Source organism: Sander lucioperca, chromosome 9, assembly GCF_008315115.2.
Source record: "Sander lucioperca isolate FBNREF2018 chromosome 9, SLUC_FBN_1.2, whole genome shotgun sequence".
NCBI classification, from domain to species: domain Eukaryota; kingdom Metazoa; phylum Chordata; class Actinopteri; order Perciformes; family Percidae; genus Sander; species Sander lucioperca.
In genome coordinates this window covers 8931168-8943840 of record NC_050181.1, presented here as the reverse complement: position 1 = coordinate 8943840, position 12673 = coordinate 8931168, and the positions used below count along the sequence as shown (strand labels likewise).

Genomic DNA, 12673 nt, shown 5'->3' with positions numbered 1-12673 from the left:
GAATATTTCTTCCTTTGGACACAAAATACCTTGTGACCTGTAATGAGATAAATTTGAGCAATTAGTAAAATGAGTTCCTGACTGTCGCAGGAGGTTTCGTGGGTCACTGGATTTCTGTGTTGTCTATCCTCCTCAACCTTTAACCCATCATTCTGTTTGTTCACCTACTAACCCCGACACACACTCAGAGCTTGTGTATGGTTTGATCTCATCTTCCCCTCTTTAAGTGCATTGTAACACTTTGTACTGCTTTGGGAGAAACAGTGTGGCAGGAAAGGGAGATTGACGTCTGAAAGTGATAAAGTGGGCCAAACCATGATGACTCCTTCCTGTCGAGCATTTACTAAATTGGCATTCATTGTGGCCTGACAATTGCAACCCTTGAAAAATGGCGTAAAGCAAATCTAATATTTGGAATAGCATTTCCCAAACCACAATTTATCTATCATGTGCTTTCACTTCTTACATAAATTTCTCACACTGAGCTTCTCAGTGTGTTTATAATTTGTGTGCTTTAAGCATTCTCCACATTCCTATACTCGTGGTGTTAGCATATCACAATTGTGTCCCTCCACAAGCTCCAGCAGAGGTTTAGAGAAGCTGATAAGATGCAGAGATATCTATGAGGTTTAGGAAAGTTTGGCACTTCCCTTAATATCATAACAGGCCAAATATATATAAGTATATAAGTATGTAAGTATTAGCATAGTGCTGAATATAATTGATGCAGGACTAAAATACAAATTATTCAAGGTCCCATAATATGCTCAGGATCATGTTTACATGTTTTTCTTTCATTATTTTTCTAATACTGTCTCTCTCTTTAAGCCCCCGTCCCAAAAAAGCCCAGTCTGCTCTAATTGGTCAGCGTATGCGGTCTTTTGCATCTGCGCTCTTGGAGTCTCTGCACCATCATTGCAGACAGGAATAACTGTAACAGCACTGTAGCGGTACTTTCTGCCTACATATAGTATAGTTGTGATATCACAACTGTATGGAAGACCTGACGTCTCGTTAAAAGGCACAGCTTTCTGAATATGGGCTGTGTGGATTGAGTGTTTTGATACTTTCACAGTATTTATATAGCACCTTGACCTGCTTCATAATCAAAAAAGACATGAAAATCTCACCTTTTACAGTATCTGACCTTTATTTTGTTAGATGGTTTGATTGGCAATATGACAATATACTAGGGATTCACTAATTGGGAAATTCTATGTCGATACCAATACCGATGTCTAAAATAACAATTGGTTGATAGCTGATACCGATGTTGTTGTTGTTGTTGTTGTTACTGTTGTTTCACCTTTTGTGACAGGGGAACCAAGAAATCGTCTTTATAAAAATAACGTAGCTGTTTTACATAACAAAAGCAATTCAATATGAATATATTATCCTTGGAGTGTAACACTGCTTTTATAAATTTAAAATACTTTGTCAATCCACTGTACCGTGAGGCTAAGCATACTCACACGAGCCAGTAGCTCATGAATGTGTGTGGCCACGACGTTATAGATTTTGAAAAGACAGACTGGGCTGTGTGTAGGCTGTGAAATGGCTCATCAACAAATGTGATGAACTCCATTCCTTGTTAGTAATCCCTTCAGCTTTGGTGCTGTCCGTGGGGAATTTTCTCCCTTTCTCAAATGTTGTGGTTATCAACTTGCTGGTGGTTTATGTCACTGATCTTTCTCCGACACAGTGTAATACTCCCATACTGCTGACATGTTCTTTTACTGTAAACATACCACACATGCGCACGGCACCATTTGACCTCTTACATCATATGACATGCCAGAGTACCGAATCAGCAGCTGCAGTAGCAGCAAACCGTATAGCGGACTGTTGTAAGAGTCCGACTGCAAAAAACAACACATAAACATCAGCCACTGCCATCGGAGAATGCCATCTTATTTGCAGATAGGTCAATGGCAGTCAATACAGATGTTAAATTGGTGCATCCCAACAATATACAATAGGGCTCCAAATACCATCTCATTTTGACCGTGCTGCTTGTGCACTGCACACCTCTCATCAACATACAAAAACTTTCACCACCGTACCCATATAACACTATCTCTCAACCTAGTCCTCAGGCCACACTTGGAACTTTTTGCTCCAGTGCCACTCTTGCACCCTAGATTCAGTAAAGGAATCATGAACAAGTGTAGGACTTAATTGCATCAGGTATGCAAGGGCAGACCTGGAACTAAATGCACACAGAATAAATCTAGATTAAAAACTGGTCCTGGAGAACTGGAGAAATGTTCCTCTATCCAACCACATCAATCTCTTTAGTTCAAGATTTCACTTTAAGATTAATGCATGTGTCTTCATTTTGAGTGCATGTAACAGATAAGAGGCAGTTGGTCCTCAGCCCTCACTTATAAATGAGTCTAGTTAGTCAAAAACAGGATCACCATAACCATACACCTGGATTATTTGTCAATATTTCAAATGATTGTGTACCTTGATCTAATTTCTAACACTATTTTGATTCTGGACATTCTCCAATAAGGTCAAACAACAGTCAGTTTGTTTGATATTTACTACATTTTGCATAATGGTTTGGCAGTGGAGGAAAGAGTGATCAATGCCAAAAATAAAGTTCCATTTTCCTCTTCCTATGTTGTTGCAGTAATAAAATGCTTCCTGTTGGCTACCACGCAATCTTCCGGACATTACCTCAATTATCAAACCATTAAGGTAGGACAACTTAGGTCACTGGGGAACCACAGAAAACTGCATAAGCAGTCTAGTCAACTCTGACGCTGTGTTGGCTCAATGCCATCATTAGCATGCTACTGTTAGCGCTAACCTTTCTTGCATTAATATTGACACCATCCCAAAGTGCAGCCTGATAAACTACAGCTAAATAACTGCTTAAAACATTAGTGCAGCACTCAACTACTGTATTCATTTCTGCTTCTTTATCTTTTAACTCCGCTACAATTTACAGGATATTATTGTATTTTTGGACACCACCACATCGTGATTTGTACTTTTTTTAACATTTTATACACAAACATATGATTAGCTTATGAAAAGGTAGCAGATTAAACTGCAGTTTATAAGTGTATAAAATAAGAAAAATCAGCTCCACCTTGTCCAGATGCATTAAAATGCTTGTTAAAGTTTTATTCATGATAAACAATATCCAAAAAATATAATTTTGGATTACATTAAAAGGGTTGAAGGAATCTGAGGCACTGAAGAGGGTAAGGATTACACCTCTGACACACCCACCAAACGAGATTTAAAAAAAATACCTCAAAGCTCGTTCTGTTTCACACTGTTTAAAAGAAAGATGACGTTCAACCCGGAAACCGCAGCAAAACAGTGCACAACTTTTTGGAATTGAATGTGCCCCAGGTAAAGTCCCTTTTTATTAGTAGTATTACAGTAGTAGCAAAGTACATTCCATGACAGATTTTGCAGTGCAGTGCCTGTCTGCTGTTTGTTTGCACCACCCCCCCCTCCTCCCCCCCCGACTTGGGGGCCAGGTGCAACTGGCAGCTCTTTTCTCAAAGTCGATGTTTTACCATGCTCCAACTTTTTCCCTCTAAATGGATCTCATAATTATTTAGCAAACATCCTTTCAGTTAACAAGTTATTGTTGCCTCATCTGCTAGAAAAAACAGCTCCTTCAAAAAACTAAATTCTCTCTCCAATTAGCCTATTTGTAGTGATCTAGTGACATACTTCATATTTTAATTTATTTGTTTAGGTCGCTAAAAGAAATCTGTCTCCTTCACTTCACCTCTTTTAAAGAGTTACAAATATTTGAGCTAAAAACAACAAGAACAATGACAACAGAGGCTTTTTTTTTTACTTTTATGTTGATTCTCTTTCTTTGTCTCAAAGTGTGTCTGGGAGCTGGCATGTGAGATGTCATCTGAATAGTCTTGTAAAAGGCTGAAAACCCTATCTGTGGAGGGAAGGGTGTGACTTGAAATGACTATTTGGGAGTTATCTGACTTTTCTTTGGCTCTCCCTTATGTGCTGTCAGTAATCTATGATGTGAGTAGGTCCACAGGAGCACAAGACACTATTATGTAAAGTTTTAACTTTTTACAGTTGAAGCACAAATATTTCACAGACATTTCAGGACCCAGTTATATTACTCACAAAAGTCGAGAGACCAGAAAGTGGTGCACAGGGAGGAACTGGGAGAGGGCCGGAGGACAGGGAGAATAGGAGGGAGGGTGAGGGAGCAGAGGGAGGGAAGGGAAAGACCAGTCTTTTGGATTTCTCATTAATTCAGTGTGGCCCTCTCTTTCAGTTTTTTTAAGCCCGCCCACTGACCATTATCAGCCCAGGCCTTATATATGCAGCCTGGTGCTGTTGTTTTTGAGTGCATACGCTTTACAGAGCTCAAACCCACAGCCGGACAGCCACACTGCCACCACCATGAGAGAGTTCAAGAGCAAGGACTTCTGGAGGGCTGTTCTGGCCGAACTGGTTGGCATGACCCTTTTCATATTCCTGAGCATCTCCACAGCTATTGGAAACAAGAACAATGGCAACCCAGACCAGGAGGTGAAGGTGTCGCTGGCCTTTGGACTGGCCATCGCCACGCTGGCCCAGAGTTTAGGCCACATCAGTGGAGCCCACCTGAATCCTGCAGTTACTCTCGGGATGCTTGCCAGCTGCCAGATCAGTGTGTTCAAGGCGGTCATGTACATTGTGGCCCAGATGCTGGGTTCGGCCCTGGCCAGTGGCATTGTATATGGAGCACGTCCAATTAACAATGATGCACTGGGGCTTAACTCTGTAAGTAAATTTCATATTCCTGCTGTTGACAGAATTTGTGATAAAATGTGATTTAAAATCGGGAGCTCTAAAACATCCCACACTACTAACAAGTGTGATGCACTGATGCAACAGTGTGCATTTAAAGTGCGTTTGTAGTCTAAAGTTGACCTCCCAGTGAAAACTGAGACTTTAGTGAAGATGTAGGGACTTCATTTGGCACAGTTTGTGTTGTTCTTTGAACATTCTGTCATTGCTTAGTATTGAATAGTGATGACACATGATTAAAGCACACCCCACTGCAACAGCTGAAATAATCTGCAAATGAAAATATGCAATGTCAACTCTTTGACATTTCTCCTCAGCAGTTCTGGTAAATGTGGGGTTTTGCATACTAAAATAATTAAATGCTACATTTCTCTTTGACCTATCTGTAAAGTGTAACATCAGCTGTCTTCTTCTTCTTCTGCTCACTGTGGAGAAACTGTACTCCCCCCATTCTTGATGTACCACAGCTAAATTACACTGAATAATCATGCTCAGGTTTAAAAAAAAAAAAAAAAAAAAAGTGCAATGTGCCACTTTGGAACCTCTGCCAAATTGCTGTCCGACTTGCAGGGGCGATGCCAGAGGCTACTAAGTGGGAAGTGGTCTTGATGGGAAACTATCCATCTAACTGAGACAGACTGACAAACTGTTGTTGTTTTGGATTTCTCTCTAACTCTCGCAGCTCAGCGATGTCAGTCCCAGCCAAGGCGTAGGCATAGAGCTCCTGGCAACCTTCCAGCTGGTGCTGTGTGTCATTGCAGTCACTGATAAAAGGCGGCGTGACGTCACCGGCTCTGCACCGTTGGCCATTGGCCTCTCAGTCTGCCTGGGACACTTGGCAGCTGTAAGTTGGTGGCACCCTACAACTACCTCCAAAGCAGTAAAATGTTTATTTAGGATTTTATTTGTGCATTTGAGGAATGTAAACAAGCAACAGATATGATAGTGTGAAATAATCCATGCATTCTTATTGTTTGTTTGATACCAATCACCCCTGAATATATCATACCACCAGACCGTGTAGCTGAAGATATCCTATTATGCTGTTTCTTTGTTATTGTTTACAGATCAGCTACACAGGCTGTGGCATCAATCCCGCTCGCTCCTTTGGTCCGGCTTTGATCCTAAACGATTTCACGAACCACTGGGTAAGTCAGAGACGGAAGCACACATGCTCTTCAGGAGTGCCTCACATTTCTCTGCATGCATATTACATGTCAAGCTTAAATAATTCAATAACTCCAGAACAGACAGATGACTCCATTACCCGTGAATCCTCCACGTCATTCACGAGCTAATCAGTTACAGCCTTCCTATTGTTTTACAATTTGCCCGGCTGAGATATCGACAAAAGTAAATCTTTGAACTTGACTGGAATGTCTGTGTTATATCTTTCTGTGATAATAGTGGCATTACACATGACAGGTGTTAACCAATGCCGATCCAGAGATTGATCAGAGTTATCCATTGCAGGTGTACTGGGTGGGACCAATGTGCGGTGGTGTAGCCGCAGCTCTCATGTATGATTTTCTGCTGGCCCCCAAATTTGATGACTTTCCTGAGCGCATGAAGGTCCTGGTCAGCGGCCCAGTCGGTGACTATGACGTAAACGGAGGCAACGACGCTGCAACTGTGGAGATGACGTCAAAATAGTTCCACACAGTCACAACCACTTAGTTTCATTGTACATGTTTATGCTCCTGTAAAAAAAAAACTTTTGAATTTAGTGTAGGATGTCAGTGTTTTTGTGCTATTTTTGCAATACCAATGAGGATTGTTGTGGTAACGGGTCAGTTAGTCTCTTTCTAATTCACTCCTTTGTTTGACCCCACATAAAAGCATACAAGTCGAGGGTGTGACAATCTTGACAGAGCAGTGTGCTGAAATGTTTTCCCATATCAGTATTCTATGATGAGCCATTTTTTTGTATACTCTGTGCCTGTATCACTTTTTATTTCTGATGGATAATGTATTGCCTGTACACTCTTGAAATGTCTCTCACTTTTTTAATTAAATAAAACTTAATGTGCTTTCGTTATAAAGATACCAAATATGAATAAAATTGGTATCTGATGTTAAAGATTAGATTTGTCTTTCTCTCTGCAGCACTAACCAGTCAGACATATAAACCCTTAAAATGATTGATCACAGAGAAAAAAAAATCATTCTATATATTGGATAAGTATTATCTTGTTAAAAAGAGAAAATCCCATTACATCATAAATTAAATTAGAGTACAGTATATTGGAATTCAGATACTTGTTAGTGTGTTTTCCAAAATATTTCCAGATGAAAACCATTCATCCATAGCCAGATTACAGTAACCTTGTAGAGGCCCCAGGGCAAACATTTGCTGTTGAGCCTCTTCCTGTGAACCTGGGGTTGTTGGACCCCCTAGAGGTCTGAGGCCCCTGAGGTATGCCCAGTTGATAATCTAGTCTTAGATTTATCTGGTAAGAATTTAAGCCATTTCTTATTCATTGGCCAACATGTTTCAGCTTTTGTATTTGTCAGTACCAGGACAATTCAATAAAATAATGGAAGGAAAGTTGTAACCAATAGTGGCCGGGTTAGCTCAGTTGGTAGAGCAGGCGCACATATATAGAGGTTTACTTCTCGACACAGCGGCCACGGGTTCGACTCTGACCTGCGGCCCTTTGCTGCATGTCATTCCCTCTCTCTCTCCCCTTTCATGTCTTCATCTGTCCTGTGAAAGTAAAGGCCTAAAAATGCCCAAAAGAAAAATCTTTAAAAAAAAAAAAGTTGTAATCAATAAAGGGTCTTATTTGGTGGGTGCTAGGAAAGTTATATGCTAATCAAATGATGCATGATATGTTAAATGAAAGAGGAAAAAAACAAACAGAAACCCAAGGACAGCTGACCTAAAGATTTGCAGGAGAGAAAAAAGTGAGAGAGCAGACTTCCTCACAGGAAAGTCAGACAAGTCAGTTGTTACTGATTGCTGGATAGCTTCTCTCACTCATGTTTTCCATAGATCTAATGGCAGGTTGCCATGGTGGTGAGAGCTTCTGCTCAGCAGCCAAGAAACAGCACATACAGTAGATTTCTCTGAGTTTCCATTTCTCTTAAAAAGTTGAACCTGGTGGACTGCAACAAGACGTCACCGGCAAGGCGCTGCGGTGGCTGATCAAATACGTGCAAGCACATATTCCTGGTCAGTGGCAGACTCTGAGGGGCAGGGGTGAAAAAAATAAAAAGGGCACCAGCACGCAGAAAGTTTATTAGCATGTTGGGCAGCCTTTATGGCACTGCAACATGTTTTCTCAACTGGCAGGGCAGAGTGCCTAGATGGCATTTTATCACGTTTTCTCTACTTAAAGGGCACCCCATAAGGACTCAGGACCATCCATGACATTAAGGCCATGGAGAATTTTTGGAGATGGGCCTTGCTTTCAGACATGAAGCCAAAACCTCTTTCTTTTGGGCAAGAAGAAGGCTGGAGTGGCTGTCAGATGCAGATGCAAAAGAGTACCATGGTATGCGAAAGGAACCAAATGACTTTATGGTGAGTGGGGGATGTGTGATAGGGGAAAAAAATTGTAAATAAAATCCTTATTTAAGGAAAACCTCCAGGGCTCAGTAGGAGTCTGGGACTGGGATCTCAACTCAAGCTTTGGACCTGGACTCTAGATTAATTGCTTGAGATTAACTGACAAATCCAAACTGGACTCACTGAACACTTGACAACACACACCACATTGTTTTTATTACAATTTATGTAATCTTAAATTCATATTTTTGGATGTTTACAACTGTTTTTTATTCACCATGATTATACTTTTATGTTTTCACTTATCTTTAGCAACTGGGAGGGAAAACCTTTGAAGTTGTAAGTACCATTTACTCTGCTTAACAGACCAGCATACATATTGATTATATACTTGACTTGCTTCCATTTCTGCATGATTAAATCCTCTGTGTCCATCCTATAATCTCTGATTTAGGTTGAGGTCCAACTCTCATGACAGACCACAATAATAATTCCTCTCAGTGGTTCTCAGGAACACCTGCAGCTGATTATATTACCGTACTTATGCCTCTGGAAGACTAGACTTGGGGGGATGGGTGATATTTGTGTCTTTTTTACATCTGAAAGCCAGGAGTGTGAACATCATGAGTGAGAGGAGGGCACACGTGACGAGGTGTTCCCACTGACACAAGACCAAAACAGGTTTTGGGGCTCTAATTCTGTCCTCATCCAGAGAAGACATTGGTCAATTGAAAGCCATCCTTCTCTCTGACTAATCGACTGGTCAGAATGAAGTTGTTTCTAATTAATAAATTCGTACCACTGCCTGTTTCAGCAGTTGTTGATCATAATTCTACTTTATGCAATTTCATTTTAAGCACTTTCTCAACTGTCTTTTTTTTCCTAAAAAACCCTGCAATTAAAAAAAAAACTAAAATAGTATATAAAAAATAATTATATCTGAAGTGGGTGGTCAGGACCATTGACAAACTGGTCAAAGGCCCAAATCTTATCGGCATGCGATTATTATGTATTTATATCACATCTTAGCCCTAAACAAGTGAACATTTGGCTTTTGTCAATAGCGTTAATATCTTTTTGCTACTTTAGTTGAATCGATAGCCTATGTTACTTAAATTATTTTGCCATCTTCAGTAATACTGTTTAACATTACTGGTGATTTTGACATTGCTTAACAAAAAAGGATGTGTTGCTGAGGCTGTCGTGGTTACTACTGAGAGATGAACAAAGCCTGCTGTGAATTGATTCGGTGGCTGATGCAACAAATAAACTTAAGCTTAAGTTCAGTCAGCCAACTCTTATGGACTAGATTGTCATGGGAACGTGGAATATGTACAGAGTTGATGTTTTGCGTCTAGGCTCTGACCTCTTCCCTCCCTGCTAGGAAACTGCAGCGTAGTAAAGTATCAGATATGCACGAACCAAAAGGAAAAAAAGTTATTTTAACAAATTAAATGTTGGTTGACAGGAGAGTTGGCTGCTCCTGCTCATAGGGTTAGAAAGCATAACCTTCATCCTTCCTGTCAAATCTCCACAATTATCTCCCCACTCTCCTATCACATTTACTTTATTATCTGCAGTATATTACTATACACCTCTTCCATCCTGCTCTTCTGAAGTAATAAATCTTTCATCATCTAAATGATGTTATCATCACTCATCTCAGGTATCTTGGCTGCAAATGCTATATCACAACTGTAACATACCTGTAGTATGTTTAAAAACAGTCTCTAACTAATCTCAGACAGAAGATGGAAATGATGGTTCAATTTGAGAATAGAACAAATTTAACTGAATTAATGAAAATCAAGCAAATTTGCAAGTAAAGCTACATTTCTTCTGTAAAGAAAAATAGGGATGGGGTGGAGCATTGTTTCCCAAGTCAAAGGTGATGCTTTGACAGGTTTCTCTTTCTTTCTACTGACAAGAAGACAAGAAGCAGTGTGACCCTTTTCATGTCTATCCGTTTCCACAAAAAAAGGCAGAATGGGAGGGTAGTTTCCTTGTTGTGAAATGAAAAGGTCCCACTTCCTTAACAGCGGCATATGTCTGATGTGAACTTCAATGGACCCAGCCCTGCATGACACATGCTCAGAATAGAATAAGTAGATTGAAAGAAAGGGAAAACGTTTACAAAAACATGAAATAAAGGGCAGTGAGTGTCCTTCACACATCTGATGAATGTCCTTCACACATTTGATATCTCATTTGCCTGGATTTAAGCCAAATAACAATAAGATGCCTTTTAAATTCCTGGATCATATGAAAGGACAGCCTATTTTAAATTTTATGTTACAGAAATAATAGTAAAAAGGCAAATTAACAATTGGTTCAAGCATGGATTGAATTATGCCTGAAAGCTGCTGATTGTTGCATGTGTTAAAATGTGTACTACAATGCATTATTTAAAAAAAAACATTTAGATAATTTAACATATCATTTAGTTAATACATCTTTGGTGCGGTCTTTAATGACTTGTGAATAACAGTTAAAGCAGCCCCGCCTTCTGCTGAACTGGAAAAGTACTGAACAGAACAGGAGACGTTGGAGGTCATTCTCACTGGTTGAAATGCACATCTCTCAGCTGCTTCTAATCAGGCCTGATTTTTTAAAGTCACACACTTGATGGATGCTGGTGAACGTCACTTATTATGTTTTCACTTGGGTTGCTGGTGGAACCAAATCTCTGCCTGTGCCACAATATTGGTGTATCTCTCAAACACTGCCCAAAATATCTTTGATAGCATGAAGTGGATGTTATCTGAGTAGCCATGTCAGAAATTAAAGCATGGGCAGTTCTGGCTGAGTGTCTTGGAATTATCATCTTTGTCTTTATCAGCCTCTCAGCTACAATATGGGACAGAAATAATTCTTACCCTGACCATAAAAGAGGCATTTGCCTTTGGCTTGTCCATTGCCACATTAGCTGAGTGTATAGGTCATATTAGCGGTGCCCGCCGGAATTCTGCCACCACCCTTGGCCTCCTGGCCAGCTGCTAGATGAGTATGCTCAGAGCCCTTTTCTACATGATAGCTCAGATTTCAGAAACAGTGGCTGGCAGTGCCATTGTGTATGGTATCAGGCCAAAAAACATAGATTTACTTGGTGATAACAAGGTAGTGTTTCCATTTTTCCAGAGCAGTGCTCCCCTTAATGAATGACATGTACTGCTCCGATTGAGTGGCATTTGGTAAAATGCCTCCAACCTAATTTTTCTCGTGAAAGCCAGTCACTCAATGTGTAAAATGTTTTGTGTTATAATCTTTAGACTTACACAGTTGCTAACTGCTGGTGAAAAGTTGTTTAATTTCGGTGACACATTTTAATCATCACTCCCTGTTTGTACCTGTCATGCAACAAAGGCAGGCCTTTAGGCTGCATTCAAGCTTTTTCATGATACAAGAGTTGCAGAAGTGGAGGCAAAATAATCCCCTAATGATAATTAACAAAGGAGGCAAACTGTTTTCTCCTCTATTGCCGCTAAATGGAATCAGCCCATTGCAAGGTTTTGATGTAAAATTCCTTCTCACCCTTCAGTTGGTCCTGTGTGTGCTTGATGTCACAGACAGAAGATGTGCTTTCGGACTTGTACCTCTGGCAATTGGATTGTTGTTGTAGGGCTGGGCCACCTTGCTGGGCTGAGTATCAAAATATTTCTACCCTCCATCAATTTGGTAGATGGTTTCTCGATCTTGCTGTGGCATGATACAATGGATTGGCATAGGATGAACTGGCTTTAAATCAGTCTTGCTGAAGTTATGGCCAGAGAGGCAAGTGGTGTTTTCCTCTGGTTTACAGATCAGCTTCACAGGATGCGGTAGCTCTATCCTTTGGGCCTGCAGTTATACAGGAGTCTTTTGATGATCATTAGGTATGTATTGTTGAGCTGTACATCATATTTTGCAAGTGTTGGAATAATGAGTCATTCCTATTGAATCAAGGACGTGTCCGTGTTGTTCTTTTGTTTTTCAGGTGTACTTGGCAGAACAAATGAGTGCTAGTGTGGTGGCAGCTATTATGTATAATTATCTGCTGGCACCCAGAGATGAGCCAATCAGTGTTCTCTTCTGCTGTGCTCAACACAGGAAAATAGAATTTGTGAGCCCCTTCTGGAGGATGTTAAAGTATGGTCAAAGGAGTGCATCTGAGTGGAAATTACTTCTGCATACTGCTAATTTGTGTCAAATGAAATATTTTTTCAAAATAAGGAGTTTCATCTTCTCTCTAACACTCAAATTACCTGAATATGACTGAATATTTTGTGCAGTGCACTTTTTTCCTCCTTTTCATCTCTTATCTTCTCCTCTTCAATATAAATTACAATTTGTTGGTATTTTACTGTTCATTATCCTTGGTGTATC

At 40.1% G+C, this 12673-nt stretch overlaps 2 protein-coding genes across 2 annotated transcripts; both read left to right on the top strand.

The window, feature by feature from the left end:
- The first annotated feature begins 4334 nt into the window (after nt 1-4334).
- Nucleotides 4335-6514, top strand: LOC116046239 (aquaporin FA-CHIP-like). The gene is made up of 4 exons (XM_031294529.2): nt 4335-4773; nt 5483-5644; nt 5868-5948; nt 6274-6514. The coding sequence occupies exons 1-4, from the start codon at nt 4411-4413 to the stop codon at nt 6451-6453; spliced, it is 786 nt and encodes a 261-aa protein (XP_031150389.1). The 5' UTR covers nt 4335-4410; the 3' UTR covers nt 6454-6514.
- Nucleotides 6515-10968: 4454 nt separating this feature from the next.
- LOC116045401 (aquaporin-2-like) lies at nt 10969-12130 on the top strand. The gene is given in 3 exon segments (XM_031293042.2): nt 10969-11192; nt 11194-11426; nt 11791-12130. Coding segments are annotated over 3 exon segments (483 nt in total). The 5' UTR covers nt 10969-11082; the 3' UTR covers nt 11931-12130.
- Nucleotides 12131-12673: the final 543 nt, after the last annotated feature.

What these genes read in the sequence shown, in the direction of transcription:
- LOC116046239 (XM_031294529.2), top strand. Translation starts at nt 4,411, where the DNA reads ATGAGAGAGTTCAAGAGCAAGGACTTCTGGAGGGCTGTTCTGGCCGAA. An exon ending in ATGCACTGGGGCTTAACTCT is followed by an intron (nt 4,774 to 5,482) that starts GTAAGTAAATTT and finishes TAACTCTCGCAG; the next exon opens with CTCAGCGATGTCAGTCCCAG. An exon ending in ACGATTTCACGAACCACTGG is followed by an intron (nt 5,949 to 6,273) that starts GTAAGTCAGAGA and finishes TATCCATTGCAG; the next exon opens with GTGTACTGGGTGGGACCAAT.